Source organism: Coregonus clupeaformis, unplaced genomic scaffold (assembly GCF_020615455.1).
Source record: "Coregonus clupeaformis isolate EN_2021a unplaced genomic scaffold, ASM2061545v1 scaf0166, whole genome shotgun sequence".
NCBI lineage: Eukaryota > Metazoa > Chordata > Actinopteri > Salmoniformes > Salmonidae > Coregonus > Coregonus clupeaformis.
The window spans coordinates 465,001-484,606 of record NW_025533621.1 but is presented as its reverse complement, the minus strand read 5'-3'; the positions used below and the strand labels follow the sequence as shown (position 1 = coordinate 484,606).

The window sequence follows — 19,606 nt, the reverse complement described above, 5'->3', positions numbered from 1 at the left end:
CAGGGAGCGGGGAAGGAAGGCCAATTAGCTAGCTGTTTAAATAAATGCCATGAAAAGGAAATTCAAATCTCTCTCTCTCTCTCTCTCTTTTTCTCACCCCTCTCAAAAAGAAAAAAAAAGCCAAATTAAAACAAGAAACAGACGTGGCCTCTCTCACGTATTCTTTCTCTTGCTTTCATGAGTGACTTCTCTCACCGCTGATAATTCCCCTTTAGAAAATCTCAATTGGAAATAGGTTTCTAAATGAACCCTTTGTGTGGTAAATTGTCTTAGCTGGGGGGGCTGCAGTCCTTTTCACTTTGTGCATTCCAAATGGTACCCTACAATTTTTTTTTGGTGCGCTATTTCTGACCAGAACCCCTATGGGCTGTGTTTAAAAGTAGTGCACTATATAGGGAATAGGGTGCCATTTAGAACACTACCACTGGCCAACGTGCGTCCTAAAATAGTAGGCCGTTTGAGTATGGAGAAAAATAATGTTTAATACTGTACATTATACATTCTATACATAGGCCGTAAAAGTTTGTGACATTTTAGAAAATTTAGTATACTTTAAATGCCCGGATGTCATACTAATTTGGGCTTTGACAACAGCTGATCAATTAGATATGGGGATGCGCTACCGAAATCAATGAATGGCGGGAAACAACGCAATCGCGCATGACGCATTCTCAGTATGCGAAAATAGAATGTTTAATAGTATGCGAAATTTAGAAAATCGAGTTTAAATTCCAGGATGTTGTGCTCATCTCAGCTCTTCATCAAGTAGAATTAGATAAACACTTGGAAGAAGTGGGCTGCTAGTGAAAGGCCCTAGTTCTCTTCAAGTAGCCAACAACAAAACTAGGCTACTTAATTGGGAAGATGCCCGAAGTATGTAGTACGCTAGTATTTGGACATGCCACTTTCTTGTCTTTTTGTTGCTATGACACTAATGAGAGTTATTTATGTAGAGCTGGTTTAATTAAGAGGAGAAAAAAAATGTTTTATTGTCACATACACCAGATGGGTCCAATGAAATGTGTTGTTTTACAGGGTCAGTCATAGCAGTATGATAGGTCCAGTCTAATGAGTTGTTTTACAGGGTCAGTCACTTGTGCTCCCGAGTGGCGCAGTGGTCTAAGGCACTGCATCGAAGTGCTAGCTGTGCCACTAGAGATCCTGGTTCGAATCCAGAGTCTGTCGTAGCCGGCCGCGACCGGGAGACCCATGGGGCGGTGCACAATTGGTCCAGGGTAGGGGAGGGAATGGCCGGCAGGGATGTAGCTCAGTTGGTAGAGCATGGCGTTTTGTAACACCAGGGTTGTGGGTTTGATTCCCAGTATGAAAAATAGCTAAAATGTAAATGATAGGTGCAGTGTAATGTGTTGTTTTACAGGGTCAGCCATAGTAGTTTGATAGGTGCAGTGTAATGTGTTGTTTTACAGGGTCAGCCATAGTAGTATGATAGGTCCAGTGTAATGTGTTGTTCTACAGGGTCAGCCATAGTAATACAGTGCCCCTGAAGCAATTCTCTCTTTCTCTCACTCACTAATACACACACACACACACACACACACACACACACAAAGGGCTCTCACACTTGCCTGGTTACCCAGACTCCTTGCTCCGGGTCAAACTCTAGGCCACGCCCACAGACGTTAGTTTCTTCTCCTCAAATGAGTCTGTATCTGAACGCCAACACATTCGGCGCCGTCTGATTGGTCCAGAAACCGATGGGTTGGGCCATTACCAAAACACATAACGGTAGAGCGACGGTTTGAAAATGTATCTTTGGCTTTGATACTGTAATTGGTTAAAGACGATCCAATTGCTCATTACTTTGTTTTGTACAACGCCCCTCGCATCCCTCGTCACCACAAACGACTTCAACGATGGCGGTCTCAGACCTGAGGTGTGAAGCCAACGACGGAGTCATCAGGCTACTCTCGCACAGCTTTTAATTGATGTTTTGTGCAAACAATTTTGAGAGATAAAAAAAAGAGATTGCGTTTTAGTCACCATATGAAATGGTCTCATTGAAGTGTATGATTATTTAGGGACATCTAATTCCAAAAAGTACTCTAAGCTAGATTTAATTAAATAAGCCATATGTTTTTTAGAGATAAACGTTCATCAGGAAAGGCATGTGTAAAGCCAAAGATTATTTCCCATGTAAAGGCACCCTATTCCCTATATAGCACACCACATTGACCAGAACTCTATGGCCCTTGTCAAAGGCACTCCACTATATAGTGAATAGGGTGTCATTTGAGACGCATTTAAAAATTATTCTGTATGTCTTCATTGTGACCTGTTAATGCTTTTCAGCAGTTCTTCAGTCTATTTAATTCAAAATGAGGACATTTTGTTGGTTTATATCATGGATTCTGTACCAGCTCTGAATGTAAAAAAAAAAAAATCTGTCTCAATCGAGACCTTGACATAGTTAACATGGTCACTGCACTCAGGCGTTGTACTCAATGCACTGTGGCCCAGGGACCTCAAATGACCCTCGACAAAGGATAGCGTTTAACGTTGTTGAGTCCCAAACGCATGAAAATACAGAGATAAATACAGATCAAATATTGGGAGTGGAGCAAATGTGGGCCAGGACTCAGGGGCTAAATTAGTTTATTGACTTCAGTGAAAGCCCTTGTGGGTCTTTGCCCTAACACACACACACACACACACACACACACACACAGTGCACACACACACGTGCACACACACACACACACACACACACACACACACACACACACACACACACACACACACACACACACACACACACACACACACACACACACACACACACACACACACACACTCACAGCATATAAATCTTGTGAAATGGCTCCAGGGAGGATGTGGTGGAAGCCCAGGCTGGAGATTGATGGTTGGTGCCATTTCTCTGGCTCCTCGTGACTCCTCTGAACCCTCCCAGGCCTCTCCTGGCCCCTCTCCATCCACCTGGCCTCCCCTGGCCTCCCCTGGCCCCTCCCTGGCCCCTCTGCCCCTCCCTGGTCCTTCTGGCCCCACCTGCCTCTCCCTGTCCTTTCTTGCCTCTTCCTGGCCTCTCCTGACCCCCTGCCTCCTCCTGGCCTCTCCTGACCCCCTGCCTCCTCCTGGCCTCTCCTGACCCCCTGCCTCCTCCTGGCCTCTCCTGACCCCCCTGCCTCCTCCTGGCCTCTCCTGACCCCCTGCCTCCTCCTGGCCTCTCCTGACCCCCTGCCTCCTCCTGGCCTCTCCTGACCCCCTGCCTCCTCCTGGCCTCTCCTGACCCCCTGGCCCCTCTCTGGCCCCTCTGGCACTCCCAGACCTCCCCTGGCCCCCCGTATCCCCTCCTGCCTTCTCCTGGCCCCCCCTGGCCTCTCTGGCCCTTCTGGCCTCCCCTGGCCCCCCCTGGCCATTCTGGCCCCTCTGCCTCCCCTGGCCCTTCTGGCCTCCCCTGGCCCCTCTGCCTCCCCTGGCCCTTCTGGCCTCCCCTGGCCCCTCTCTGGCCCTCCCTGGTCCCCTTAGCCTCCCCAGGCCCCTCCCTGGCCCTTCTGGCTTTTCCTGCCCTCCCCCCCGAGATGTAACTGATGACTCTCTTTCTTTCCTCCTCTATGAAAGAACAACAAACAGGTGAAGTCAGGCAGACACAGCAGATAGATATGTTCCCTAGGTTCCTGGGTGATGCGAGGCAGACACAGCAGATAGATATGTTCCCTAGGTTCCTGGGTGAAGTGAGGCAGACACAGCAGATAGATATGTTCCCTAAGTTCCTGGGTGAAGTGAGGCAGACACAGCAGATAGATATGTTCCCTAGGTTCCTGGGTGAAGTGAGGCAGACACAGCAGATAGATATGTTCCCTAGGTTCCTGGGTGATGCGAGGCAGACACAGCAGATAGATATGTTTCCTGGGTGACGCGAGGCAGACACGGCAGATAGATATGTTCCCTAGGTTCCTGGGTGATGCGAGGCAGACACAGCAGATAGATATGTTTCCTGGGTGACGCGAGGCAGACACGGCAGATAGATATGTTCCCTAGGTTCCTGGGTGACGCGAGGCAGACACGGCAGATAGATATGTTCCCTAGGTTCCTGGGTGACGCGAGGCAGACACGGCAGATAGATAAGTTCCCTAGGTTCCTGGGTGATGCGAGGCAGACACAGCAGATAGATATGTTCCCTAGGTTCCTGGGTGATGCGAGGCAGACACAGCAGATAGATATGTTCCCTAGGTTCCTGGGTGAACTGAGGCAGACACAGCAGATAGATATGTTCCCTAGGTTCCTGGGTGAACTGAGGCAGACACAGCAGATAGATATGTTCCCTAGGTTCCTGGGTGAACTGAGGCAGACACAGCAGATAGATATGTTCCCTAGGTTCCTGGGTGATGCGAGGCAGACACAGCAGATAGATATGTTCCCTAGGTTCCTGGGTGATGCGAGGCAGACACTGCAGATAGATATGTTCTCTAGGTTCCTGGGTGAAGTCAGGCAGACACAGCAGATAGATATGTTCTCTAGGTTCCTGGGTGACGCGAGGCAGACACAGCGGATAGATATGGCTTGATAGGTCTCGCCTGCTCCCTCTTTTCTAGGTTGGGTTCTAACAGAATGTGTTCTCCTTTCCCGTGGTCACCCTAATGCAGCCCATTTATCATATAGCTCGTTCTTACTTCCACAGTCACCACAGGTTCATGGTAAGGGAAAGAGAAGACCTAGCAATACTTCATGCAGACCCTGTGTGTGTCTGTCTGTCTCTGTCTCTCCTCTCTCTCTCTCTCTCTCTCTCTCTCTCTCTCTCTCTCTCTCTCTCTCTTTCTCTCTGTCTCTCGTGTCTGTCTTTGTCTGTCTGTCTATCTGTCTATAGCTGTGGCCTACAGCTCATAGCACAGACAGGCTCAGTGGCGACAGAAATTGATCAATTGGGAGAAAGGACGTTCATAGATCAGTGAGATAATGAATGACTTTGAATGTGTTCTAGAATGTGTTTTAGAGTCTCTGTTCTAGAATGTGTTTGAGTCCCTGTTAGAATGTGTTTGAGTCCCTGTTAGAATGTGATTTAGAGTCTCTGTTCTAGAATGTGTTTTAGAGTCCCTGTTCTAGAATGTGATTTAGAGCCCCTGCTCTAGAATGTGATTTAGAGCCCCTGCTCTAGAATGTAATTTAGAGCCCCTGCTCTAGAATGTGATTTAGAGCCCCTGCTCTAGAATGTGATTTAGAGTCTCTGTTCTAGAATGTGATTTAGAGCCCCTGTTCTAGAATGTGATTTAGAGCCCCTGCTCTAGAATGTGATTTAGAGTCTCTGTTCGTGTCGCTTTTCCATAAATGTGACAATCAAATCACTGATCAATAATTTTATTAATCAGTCATCATAGAAATGAGTGCTGTTCATTTAAGTTCTGAATAAGAGCTATATTTTGATACAAGATATAAGAGTGACAGGCAGCACTACTGTAGCATCAATATTTTGTTGTTGTTCACAAATCAATTATATCCCAGACATGTCTTTTATGAATCATTCTTTCATACAACTGCTCTTGTTCTTCCTCTGCTATTAAAGTTTTAAAAAATAAGTGTAGTGTAGTGGTCTGTAGTGTAGTGGTCTGTAGTATAGTGTAGTATAGTAGACCACTACACTACATACTACTACACTACAGACCACTACACTACAGACCACTACACTACAGACCACTATACTACAGACCACTACACTACACTACAGACCACTACACTACAGACCACTACACTACAGACCACTACACTACAGACCACTACACTACACTACAGACCACTACACTACAGACCACTACACTACACTACAGACCACTACACTACAGACCATTACACTACAGACCACTACAATACAGCCCACTACACTACAGACCACTACACTACACTACAGACCACTACACTACAGACCACTACACTACACTACAGACCACTACACTACAGACCACTACACTACAGACCACTACACTACAGACCACTACACTACAGACCACTACACTACACTACAGACCACTACACTACAGACCACTACACTACAGACCATTACACTACAGACCACTACACTACAGACCACTATACTACAGACCACTACACTACACTACAGACCACTACACTACAGACCACTACAATACAGACCACTACACTACAGACCACTACACTACAGACCACTACACTACACTACAGACCACTACACTGCAGACCACTACACTACAGACCACTTCACTACACTACAGACCACTACACTACAGACCACTACACTACAGACCACTACACTACAGACCACTACACTACACTACAGACCACTACACTACAGACCACTACACTACACTACAGACCACTACACTACAGACCACTACACACTACAGACCACTACACTACAGACCACTACACTACAGACCACTACACTACACTACAGACCACTACACTACAGACCACTTCACTACAGACCACTACACTACAGACCACTTCACTACAGACCACTACACTACAGACCACTACACTACAGACCACTACACTACACTACAGACCACTACACTACAGACCACTACACTACAGACCACTACACTACAGACCACTACACTACACTACAGACCACTACACTACACTACAGACCACTACACTACAGACAACTACACTACAGACCACTACACTACAGACCACTGCACTACAGACCACTACACTACACTACAGACCATTACACTACAGACCACTACACTACACTACAGACCACTACACTACAGACCACTACTGTAGTACTATACAGTAATTGGATATTGAGAAGAGAGAGAAGTTTTTTATTTTTTTGGGGGGGGGGTAGTTTAGTATAGTTGTATGTATTATAGTGTAGTATAGTATAGTGGTCTGTAGTCTAGTATAGTATAGTGGTCTGTAGTATAGTATAGTGGTCTGTAGTATAGTGTAGTATAGTATAGTTGTATGTATTATAGTGTAGTATAGTATAGTGGTCTGTGGTGTAGTGTAGTGTAGTATAGTGGTCTGTATTATAGTGTAGTATAGTATAGTGGTCTGTAGTCTAGTATAGTATTGTGGTCTGTAGTATAGTATAGTGGTCTGTAGTATAGTGTAGTATAGTATAGTGGTCTGTAGTATAGTGTAGTATAGTATAGTATAGTGGTCTGTGGTGTAGTGTAGTATAGTATAGTATAGTGGTCTGTAGTCTAGTATAGTATAGTGGTCTGTAGTATAGTATAGTGGTATGTGGTGTAGTGCAGTATAGTATAGTGGTCTGTAGTATAGTATAGAGGTCTGTAGTATAGTATAGTATAGTATAGTATAGTATAGTGGTCTGTAGTATAGTATAGTGGCCTGTAGTATAGTATAGTGGTCTGTAGTATAGTGCAGTATAGTATAGTGGTCTGTAGTATAGTATAGTATAGTATAGTATAGTGGTATGTAGTATAGTATAGTATAGTATAGTGGTCTGTAGTATAGTATAGTATAGTGGTCTGTAGTATAGTATAGTATAGTATAGTGGTCTGTAGTATAGTATAGTGGTCTGTAGTATAGTATAGTATAGTGGTCTGTTGTATAGTATAGTGGTCTGTAGTATAGTATAGTATAGTATAGCATAGTGTTCTGTAGTATAGTATAGTATAGTATAGTGGTATGTAGTATAGTATAGTATAGTGGTCTGTAGTATAGTATAGTGGTCTGTAATATAGTATAGTATAGTGGTCTGTTGTATAGTATAGTGGTATGTAGTATAGTATAGTATAGTGGTCTGTAGTATAGTATAGTATAGTATAGTATAGTGGTCTGTAGTATAGTGCAGTATAGTATAGTGGTCTGTAGTATAGTATAGTGGTCTGTAGTATAGTATAGTGGTCTGTAGTATAGTATAGTATAGTGGTCTGTAGTATAGTATAGTGGTCTGTAGTATAGTATAGTATAGTATAGTGGTCTGTAGTATAGTATAGTGGTATGTAGTATAGTATAGTGGTCTGTAGTATAGTATAGTGGTCTGTAGTATAGTATAGTATAGTGGTCTGTAGTATAGTGTAGTATAGTATAGTGGTCTGTAGTATAGTGTAGTATAGTATAGTGGTCTGTAGTATAGTGTAGTATAGTATAGTGGTCTGTAGTATAGTGTATATTGCCTCTCTGGATTGCAATTTAGGCTCATATTACATTTCATACACTGTGTCATAATTGAATCAAAGAAAATAATATATTCTTAAAATAGGTAACTATTTTTATTTTTCTCTCTCTAAATAACCTCAAGTTTGAACACTAAATATAACAGCATTCTTATTTGTTCTTCCTGCACTCTCTCTGTCTCTCTCTCTCTCTCTATCTCTCTGTCTCTCTCTCTCTCTGTTTCTCTCTCTCTCTCTCTCTCTCTCTCTCTCTCTCTCTCTCTCTCTCTCTCTCTCTCTCTCTCTCTCTCTCTCTCTCTCTCTCTCTCTCTCTCTCTCTCTGTCTCTCTCTCTCTCTCTCTCTCTCTCTCTCTCTCTCTCTGTCTCTCTGTCTCTCTCTATCTCTCTCTCTCTCTGTCTCTATCTCTCTGTCTCTCTCTATCTCTCTCTCTCTCTCTCTCTGTCTCTATCTCTCTCTCTCTATCTCTCTCTCTCTCTCTCTCTATCTATCTATCTCTCTCTCTCTCTATGTCTCTATCTCTCTCTCTCTATCTCTCTCTCTCTCTCTGCTCCCCCCCACTCTCTCTCTTTTCTACAGGTCGCCATGGAGATGGTGGCTACTGGCCTTCTGACAACAACCTGATCGATAGGAGCAGTCTGAACGGTAAGCACCCCTACAACCCAAAATGCATTTCTGCCACACAGCCTTAATTGCTCCCTAGTGTTACCGCCCTGTGCTGTGTCCAGAGTTAAGTATACTAGACTTGGGTTCAAATACTATTCGACATCTTTCAAGTACTTTGAGTGTTTGCTTTAGCCTGTCAGGAGTGCTATGTGGGTGGGTTGGGTACTTTGGGGACTTTTGCATTTGGTTCTGTTGTGCCAGGCACAGATTTCACAGGAAACAGCTCCCTACTGTGAAATCAACTAGTCTATCTGTTCCCAGACCTGGAAACGGCTCCCTACTGTGAAATCAACTAGTCTATCTGTTCCCAGACCTGGAAACGGCTCCCTACTGTGAAATCAACTAGTCTATCTGTTCCCAGACCTGGAAACGGCTCCCTACTGTGAAATCAACTAGTCTAGAGTTCCCAGACCTGGAAACGGCTCCCTGCTGTGAAATCAACTAGTCTATCTGTTCCCAGACCTGGAAACGGCTCCCTGCTGTGAAATCAACTAGTATATCTGTTCCCAGACCTGGAAACGGCTCCCTACTGTGAAATCAACTAGTCTATCTGTTCCCAGACCTGGAAACGGCTCCCTGCTGTGAAATCAACTAGTCTATCTGTTCCCAGACCTGGAAACGGCTCCCTGCTGTGAAATCAACTAGTCTATCTGTTCCCAGACCTGGAAACAGCTCCCTACTGTGAAATCAACTAGTCTATAGTTCCCAGACCTGGAAACGGCTCCCTGCTGTGAAATCAACTAGTCTATCTGTTCCCAGACCTGGAAACGGCTCCCTACTGTAAAATCAACTAGTCTATCTTTTAGCAGACCTGGAAACAGCTCTGGGAATAGGTAGCCTAGTTAATTTCCTGGTCTGGGAACTATAGACTAGTTGCCTAGATATACGAAGGCTCTGTACACATGGCAGGCTGTGGAGCTGTCTCTGTTGGGAAATCTGTCTGTTAATTAAGGAGCACCAGATCATCACGGGCTGCAGGTTTATGAGAAGGAAGGGAGGGAGGGAGAAAGGGGCAGACTAGAGAAGGATGAGCAGAGGAGAGGATGGAAAGGAGGGAGAGAGGGGTAGACTAGAGAAGGAAGGAGCAGGGGATATCCAGTCTGAGTAACCCTAACACTAACCCTTTCCAGTCTGAGTAACCCTAACACAAACCCTTTCCAGTCTGAGTAACCCTAACACTAACCCTTTCCAGTCTGAGTAACCCTAACACTAACCCTTTCCAGTCTGAGTAGCCTTTCATGTATATGATAACCCCACCCATGTCGGGGCTTCCCCACCAAATTCACTACAAGTTGCACACACACACAAACACATGCACACACACACATGCATACACAGACACGCACACACACGCAGTAATCTGTAATCACACTTGAGAGTGTTGGCAGAACGTAACCGGGGATCGGCTGGGCTCGTTGGTATGACAACATGCTCGCTGACCCGCTGCAATGCCTGCTGGGATGAATTAGGAGGTAACCGGTGGTTTCTGTCTGTCCTTCTGATTGGAGCAGATGGTTGAGCCTGTCACCTTCCAGCATGGTAGAGGTCAGAGTTCACTAACGAAGCACAGACCTCTTGTGTATAATACCTGGTTCTCAATGGACAGGAGCAGTGTGAAACAGAGGCAGAGCTTGCGTCCCAAATGACACCCTGTTCCCTATTTAGTGCACTACTTTGGACCATCCAGTTGGCACACATACTGTCCATACTGTATGGGCTCTGGTTAAAAGTAGTGCACTACAAAGGGAATAGTGTACCATTTGGAACACAGTGCCATAGGAGTACAGTAAGTGCGCCAGCCGGATGTCCAGACTAGTGACCCTGAGCAGGGGAGGAGTCATCTATCCTGTCCCAGAGACGGGCTGAGATCACAGCCGGGATTGGTCAGGTGTTGTGGGACAGAGAGTCATCTCATTTTGTCTGCCTGGGTTCTTTGGTTCTACTAAACATTCTTAGAATGTCCCTAGATGTTCCGGATGGTGTACATGTTCCTTGATGTTCTACTAAAATGTGATTTATACTAAAATGTTCTTAGTGTTTTGACCTTGACTGAGGTGAAGGTCAAAACACTCGATGGATACTCATGGAATTTACACAGACTGGTATTGAGAGCCAGATATTAGGCTGATGTTTTGTTCGTCTTTTAGTCGTTAGCCTACTTAGTTTTATAGAACTATCCAACAACCATGAATCTTATGTTCTACTAATGTTCCAACTGTTTTACTTATGAAATGACGCTGATGGGGATTGGATTGAGGCCCAGATATTACGATTAATTTGGTTGTCTAGTTGTGTTATTGTTTTTTCCTCCTAAATTGTTAGCCTACCTAGTTTTATAAAACTATCCAATAGTCTGCCCCACTCCTAGAAGGCCTTGCAAGAAAATAACAGATTGCGCTATCTATGTTTATCCAAACCCAGTCTGAAAGATACATGTGTGCAATCTGTGTTTCTCTTCGCCTGGGAACGTTGGGATTCCATCTTGAAAACATCTGAAAAGCCATCTAAGTGAATAGGAGATAATTCTGTTGAAATGGCCCTAATATAGCAGATGAGCATCGAGGCGGAACCGGACTGGAATTGGAGTCTAACATCAGAGTCAATACACACACAATGTCTGCATCCCAAACGGCACCTTTTTTTATAGTGCACTACTTTTGACTAGGTCCCTGGTTTGAAGTAGTGCACTTTAAAGAGAATAGGGCGTCATTTGGGACGTACACAATGTCTGAGGGGACTAACATACATTATCTGATGTTTCTGCTGGAATAACTATTGTTGTTGAGACAGCTAGACCGGATAATTATCGAGTAAAAGCGAGAGAGAAAAAAAAACATGACTGTTGAGTTCCAATATGAACGAAGCCAATTTGAAAAGGTTTCATGTCATCTTGTTAAACCTAGAGAACAGACCGAGATGGTTTCTTCTAAGGCTTCTCCTCTAGTTGAGATCAGAGTTTAGAGCTCTGGCATTCGACCTGAGGGTTAGGGCCGGGTAGGGCCTGTTAATTCATCAATAACTAGGGTACGGGCAAGGGGCTCGGGTATCACTGAATTGATCACTAACATTTTGAAGCTGGGCCATTTCCTCGTGCTCTGCTGCGCAGTACAGTCATATCTGACTAAGATCATAACATGGTGTCAGAAGCGCCTCAACCTCGTCAAATATAAAACCGGAGAGATTATTTCACAGAAAATAATAATCTTCGTTGAGTTTCGTCAGAGTTTCGAGTAATGAAAATTAGCTACAGCTAACTGCTCTCTCATGTCTCGTCATTGAGCAGAGCAGCCCAAGCGGAGCCGTTGCTATGGATACTTAAACTCAGAGCCACCATGAGCAGAGTTCATGCAGAGCGAGCAGCAGGCAGAGAGCGAGTGACAGACAGAGAGGAGCAGCTAATGGATTTACTAACAGAGGAAGATATTTCTGAGTTTGGGTTTCGGGCAGGGTATGGCCGAGCTGGGCCTTACATTTGGCAGAAGCAATCTGGCCTGGGTAGGGTAGGGCCTGAACGTTGTGGTCCTGGGTAGGGTAGGGCCTGAACGTTGTGGGGTAGGGTAGGGTCTGAACGTTGTGGGGTAGGGTAGGGCCTGAACGTTGTGGGGTAGGGTAGGGCCTGAACGTTGTGCTGTAGGGTAGGGTAGGGCCTGAAGGTTGTGGTCCTGGGTAGGGTAGGGCCTGAAGGTTGTGGTCCTGGGTAGGGTAGGGCCTGAACGTTGTGGGCCTGGGTTGGGTAGGGCCTGAACGTTGTGGGGTAGGGTAGGGCCTGAAGGTTGTGGGGTAGGGTAGGGCCTGAACGTTGTGGGGTAGGGTAGGGCCTGAACATTGTGCTGTAGGGTAGGGTAGGACCTGAAGGTTGTGGTCCTGGGTAGGGTAGGGCCTGAACGTTGTGGTCCTGAACGTTGTGGTCCTGGGTAGGGTAGGGCCTGAAGGTTGTGGTCCTGGGTAGGGTAGGGCCTGAAGGTTGTGGTCCTGGGTAGGGTAGGGCCTGAAGGTTGTGGTCCTGGGTTGGGTAGGGCCTGAACGTTGTGGGCCTGGGTAGGGTAGGGCCTGAAGGTTGTGGTCCTGGGTAGGGTAGGGCCTGAACGTCACAGGCCTGGGTAGGGTAGGGCCTGAACGTCGTGGTCCTGGTTAGGGTAGGGCCTGAACGTTGTGGGCCTGGGTAGGGTAGGGCCTGAACGTTGTGGGGTAGGGTAGGGCCTGAATGTTGTGGGTAGGGTAGGGCCTGAACGTTGTGCTGTAGGGTAGGGTAGGACCTGAAGGTTGTGGTCCTGGGTAGGGTAGGGCCTGAACGTTGTGGTCCTGAACATTGTGGTCCTGGGTAGGGTAGGGCCTGAAGGTTGTGGTCCTGGGTAGGGTAGGGCCTGAAGGTTGTGGTCCTGGGTAGGGTAGGGCCTGAAGGTTGTGGGCCTAGGTAGGGTAGGGCCTGAAGGTTGTGGTCCTGGGTAGGGTAGGGCCTGAACGTCACGGGCCTGGGTAGGGTAGGGCCTGAACGTTGTGGTCCTGGGTAGGGTAGGGCCTGAACGTTGTGGGCCTGGGTAGGGTAGGGCCTGAACGTTGTGGTCCTGAACGTTGTGGTCCTGGGTAGGGTAGGGCCTGAACGTTGTGGGCCTGGGTAGGGTAGGGCCTGAAGGTTGTGGTCCTTTGTAGGGTAGGACCTGAACGTCACAGGCCTGGGTAGGGTAGGGCCTGAACGTTGTGGTCCTGGGTAGGGTAGGGCCTGAACGTTGTGGTCCTGGGTAGGGTAGGGCCTGAAGGTCACAGGGCTGGGTAGGGCTCTAGTAAAGTGCCAGCATACTGATAGTCATGCCTTCATCAAAACAACTGCAAGTCAATATCAGCAGCTGTTTTATTGTTAACAATAACAAAAGTTGTATTATACAAGGAATCAAATAAATATTTGCCATTTATGTTGGTTTGCCAGCAACACGAGTTTGTCAATGTGAACGCTGTCTTTATGTAATGTAATTGGTTTTCACAAGACGTTGTGCAGAAAAAAGATATTCAAAGCTTTACCTGTGTTCTGCATGGTTGTCCTGCTGGGATGACAGCGGTTATATCTGGTGATGCTTCTGTGATGTTATTCTCTTGTGGGTTACCTAGCTACACAACTGAGAGACACTAACACAAAAAGCTTTTCATTTACTGTTGTTGTTTAAAAGGCTACTGAGGTTAGTCTGCTTTCAAGTTGTTTTATCGGCGTTTGACAGGTCATTCGATCTATAGTAAGTTAACTTGTGATGCGTTGTAGACAGTTGAGGAGTGCAACGTGAGATGACTACCACAACATGTTGATTACCAGCTGCTCTGACAAAGACTTCTAACAAAGACTAGCATTCTGATATTACCAAAGGGTATTTGTTTACAATATAACATGTTGAATAGAATAGAACAATAGAACCCGTAGAATATTCCAGAACACACACACATATATACATATATATATATATATACACACACACACATAGACACACACACACACACGTTGTATACTGCGTAGGCCGTTCTGTTTGAGTAGCTGGTAGGAGGAGGTCATAGTAGCCTGAGGGTTTTGAGACAGGTTGTTGTTATAGACGGCCACTGTATTAGCCCTAATGAAATACAGTCTACAGTCTATGGCAGCCCCTCAAATGGTCCTATGGGCCCCGGTCAAAGGTAGTGCACTACAGAGAGAATAGGGTGGTCTTTGGGACGCGGGGGAGGTGGATTGTCTGTGGCTGCTGTATAAAAGCTTGGTAATGGAGTCCAGGTAGAGTTAAAGGCGTCAGTATATCTGTCATTTCTTTGAGATGGGGGGGCGGTGAAAATGAAACGGAGGGACAGGTTGAATTGATGACACTCTCCATCACCCGTGATTGTGACCTTGAAGAGAGTAGCGTGGAGAAGCCACATACAATGTGTGGGTGTGTGGGCTTGGAGGCACCACAGTGGATCTATCCTTCACACTTAACCCCCCATGATCATGAGGAGAGCGAACACAACACCACTCAGAGGGAGCACGCGACTGATGGCAGCCTGCGCGCACACACACACACACACACCACACACACACACACACACCACACACACCACACACCACACACACACACACACACACACACACACACACACACACACACACACACACACACACACACACACACACACACACACACACACACACACACACACACACACACACACACACACACCACTGCATGGTACCAGCCATGGAAATGTGCATAGCTCTCTCAATTTGTCTTGTTGCGTTGCAGTGTTTGTTATTTTCCTCAGGCCGTTTGGAAACCGCTGGTGTTTTCAACTGAAAGGAATCCCCCCCGTACTGTTGGAAACAGGGTGTTTGGAGCACAGTCTGTCTGTTAGTGCTCTGACTACAGTTCACCACCCACTGTTCTCTGACTACAGTACACCACCCACTGTTCTCTGACTAGATAACACCACCCACTGTTCTCTGACTACAGTACACCACCCACTGTTCTCTGACTACAGTACACCACCCACTGTTCTCTGACTAGATAACACCACCCACTGTTCTCTGACTACAGTACACCACCCACTGTTCTCTGACTACAGTACACCACCCACTGTTCTCTGACTACAGTACACCACCCACTGTTCTCTGACTACAGTACACCACCCACTGTGATCTGACTACAGTACACCACCCACTGTTCTCTGACTACAGTACACCACCCACTGTTCTCTGACTACAGTACACCACCCACTGTTCTCTGACTACAGTACACCACCCACTGTGATCTGACTACAGTACACCACCCACTGTGATCTGACTACAGTACACCACCCACTGTGATCTGACTACAGTACACCACCCACTGTGATCTGACTACAGTACACCACCCACTGTGCTCTGACTACAGTACACCACCCACTGTTCTCTGACCACAGTACACCACCCACTGTGCTCTGACTACAGTACACCACCCACTGTGCTCTGACTACAGTACACCACCCACTGTGATCTGACTACAGTACACCACCCACTGTTCTCTGACTACAGTACACCACCCACTGTTCTCTGACTAGTTAACACCACCCACTGTGCTCTGACTACAGTACACCACCCACTGTGCTCTGACTACAGTACACCACCCACTGTGCTCTGACTACAGTACACCACCCACTGTGCTCTGACCACAGTACACCACCCACTGTTCTCTGACTACAGTACACCACCCACTGTTCTCTGACTACAGTACACCACCCACTGTTCTCTGACTACAGTACACCACCCACTGTTCTCTGACTACAGTACACCACCCACTGTTCTCTGACCACAGTACACCACCCACTGTGCTCTGACTAGATAACACCACCCACTGTTCTCTGACTACAGTACACCACCCACTGTTCTCTGACTACAGTACACCACCCACTGTTCTCTGACCACAGTACACCACCCACTGTTCTCTGACTACAGTACACCACCCACTGTGCTCTGAATAGATAACACCACCCACTGTTCTCTGACTACAGTACACCACCCACTGTGCTCTGAATAGATAACACCACCCACTGTTCTCTGACTACAGTACACTAACCCACGGGGATTAGAACCAGCAACCTTTCGGTTACTGGCACAACGCTCTTAACCACTAAGCTACCACTAGCATTTTACCATTAGTATTCACATTATAGCGTCACTAGCATTTTACCATTGGCTTTCACATTATAGCGTCACTAGCATTTTACCATTAGCATTCACATTACAGCATCACTAGCATTTTTGCCACTAGCATTCTCATTATAGCATCCAAAGCATTTTACCATTAGCATTCACATTATAGCATCACTAGCATTTTACCATTAGCATTCACATTAGAGCATCACAAGCGGTATACCATTACATTCTTGTCCAACAATCCTATTTCCTGTCCCTGTTGTATTTCAGACATTGGTCAGATGCGTCCTCCCCACGGCAGCGTGACTCCCCAGAAGAACAGCAACCTCCTGGTCATCATCGTGGTCTCTGTGGGAGCAGTAACGGTGGTAGTGGTCGTCATAGTTGCGCTCATTTGCACCCGGCGCTCCTCCGCACAACAGAGGAAGTAAGTTGGACTTCCTCTCCTCTCCTCTCCTCTCCTCTCCTCTCCTCTCCTCTCCTCTCCTCTCCTCTCCTCTCCTCTCCTCTCCTCTCCTCTCCTCTCCTCTCCTCTCCTCTCCTCTCCTCTCCTCTCCTCTCTTCTCATCAGGCCCCATGTTTTCACTACTCAGGGTTGACTGTTCCCCCTCTTTATATAAACTCTCTTTGTACTAGAGACATGGGAACAGAACAGTTGTCCCTCTGAGGAGATATCCCTTTGTTGTGATGCGTCCCAAATGGCACCCTATTCCCTTTATAGTACACTACTTTTAACCGGATACCTGTCAAAAGTAGTGCACTATATAGGGAATAGGGTGCCATTTTGGACACAATTTGGACTCCACTGCAGTTTGCTAGTGGCTTATCTTCTCTCCTTTCAAGCCCTTAGCTCTGGGATGACACTCTTATGTCACATGTTACATTTATTAAGCATTCTGTTTGATATTTGCACAGTGCTAGTTATCTGAGAGGAGAGGTTCTCTCTGTCTTGTTCTCTGTAAGTTAGACTTCTGACGGTACAGCCTCTCCACAGATCTTTCACACCCTCCTATTAGTGAAGACCTACTGATACGTAATTCATTAGATCCTTTCAGCATCCGTGTGTGTGTCTGTGTGTGTGTCCGTGTGTGTGTGTGTGTCCACGTTTGTCCACGTGTGTGTCTGTGTGAAGACCGTGTCCGTGTCCGTGTAGCTCAGTTGGTAGAGCGTGGCGCTTGCAACGCCAGGGTTGTGTTCGTTCGTTTCCCACAGGGGGCCAGTATAAAAATATATGCACTCACTAACTCTAAGTCGCTCTGGATGAGAGCGTCTGCTAAATTACTAAAATGTCAAATGTAAAATGTAAGAAACATAAGAATAAACTTAAGAACATTTTCAATAACTTTATTGAGGAATAGCAACTTTTCGTAAGTTTCTTCTTAAGTATAAAGTTAAGGAAACAATGTGTCCTTAAGAAGGTTTTGTGAATCTGGGCCCTGTTCTCTACACCAGGATCTTTAAGTCACGCCCCCACCCTGTTTTATTGTTTATTGAGATAGCCGATATTAAATACACCACCAGCTTGATTTTGTTTAATTTGAGAGACCTGGGAAAATGTTGTTCTTCTGAAGCTCATTTCCTGCAATTCTACATCGTTTAACAAGATGTGTGACATATTTTAGATAGGCTATTTAATGATGATGATGATGATGGTGGATAAGGAAAATAAAGTCTAGACCCGATTATTTCAAATGTTATTCCGCTAATATGTTTTATTATGATAATTTATATGAACCCTCAATTTAATTCTACATATTCTTTTACAGAAAGTGAATAGATCAATTAATAGCGACAGTCACACATTGTATAAGATTACTTCCCAAGCAAAGTCCAATTTCTTTGACTCCTCGACTTTAGAAGGTTGGAGCTCAGCTTCTGAATATCATAGAGACTAACCAAAGATATTCCCAAGTGCATCAGTCGCATCTTCTTCTGGCATTTTATCGCTTGTTTCTAGCCCAACGCATCGCAGATTTATGCATAGTTTTAGATCGGTATAAACAATCGCGAAACAATCGAAACAATACCCTAAACCCTCCTCGCACAGCCAAGGTTAGGACTCATCAACCTGTAGGACTCAAGGTCCTGACTCATGCCCCAACAAGACAAGTGTTCTCTGTGCACTGCACTGCTTCTTTCAACATGACCCTTGGTTACTTCAATGCTTGAATAAGCCAGTTTATTACAGCCAACCCACCTGTGAATGAAATCGACACACACACACATATCTATACAGGGGCTGAGATGCCTCTATAATTAGAGTGATGAGATGCTCACGGTGAAACTCTTGTTACGCGTCATTGAGATTCATACAGTTTGATAATTAAGTGAATGTAATTAAAATGTGAACAGTGTTTTGAGCTGGGTTTGACTGGTGGTGAGGCGGTGGCAAGTGTGGGTCCCTTCTCTCCCTCCCTCTCTCTCTCTCTCTCTCTCTCTCTCTCTCTCTCTCTCTCTCTCTCTCTCTCTCTCTCTCTCTCCCTCCCTCCCTCTCTCTCTCTCTCTCTCTCTCTCTCTCTCTCTCTCTCTCTCTCTCTCTCTCTCTCTCTCCATCTCGCTCTCCCTCTATCTAGCTCTCTCTGTGTCTCTCTCTCTCTCTCTCTCTCTCTCTCTCTCTCTCTCTCCATCTCGCTCTCCCTCTATCTAGCTCTCTCTGTGTCTGTCTCTCTCTCTCTCTCTCTCTCTCTCTCTCTCTCTCTCACTCCCCTCCCTCCTCTCCTCTCCTCTCCTCTCCTCTCCTCTCCTCTCCTCTCCTCTCCTCTCCTCTCCTCTCCTCTCCTCTCCTCTCCTCTCCTCTCCTCTCCTCTCCTCTCCTCTCCCTCCCCTCTATAGGAAGCGTGTCACCCACAGTGCAGGGAGGGGGAAAGGCAGTCAGAAGTATCTACTTGTTTCTTACTAACCTCCTCTCCTCTTCTCCCGCTCCCTCCCCTCTATAGGAAGCGTGCCACCCACAGTGCTGGGAAGAGAAAAGGCAGTCAGAAGGACCTGAGACCTCCAGACCTGTGGATCCACCATGAGGAGATGGAACTGAAGAACATGGAGAAGCCTGTCAGCGCCGCCCCCTCCGGACGCGATTCGCCCATCCAGGGTTCTATCCAGGAAATCAGGTCTCAGTCTGTCAGTCACAGCCAATCAGAGAGCCAGATGGGCAGCAAGAGCAGCCACTCAGGTAAGACCAGGCAGAATGTTAGGGATTGT

The 19,606-nt window shown here is 46.2% G+C and overlaps 1 protein-coding gene across 1 annotated transcript in view; it reads left to right on the top strand.

The window, feature by feature from the left end:
* Window positions 1–19,606, top strand: part of LOC121581835 (netrin receptor DCC-like) — a 205,239-nt gene that overhangs the window by 129,291 nt on the left and 56,342 nt on the right. Inside the window, exons 16-18 of the mRNA XM_045213884.1 lie at window positions 8,680–8,745; window positions 16,679–16,835; window positions 19,345–19,577. Coding sequence (XP_045069819.1) covers window positions 8,680–8,745; window positions 16,679–16,835; window positions 19,345–19,577 — 456 coding nt within the window. The remainder of the gene's footprint in view (window positions 1–8,679; window positions 8,746–16,678; window positions 16,836–19,344; window positions 19,578–19,606) is intronic.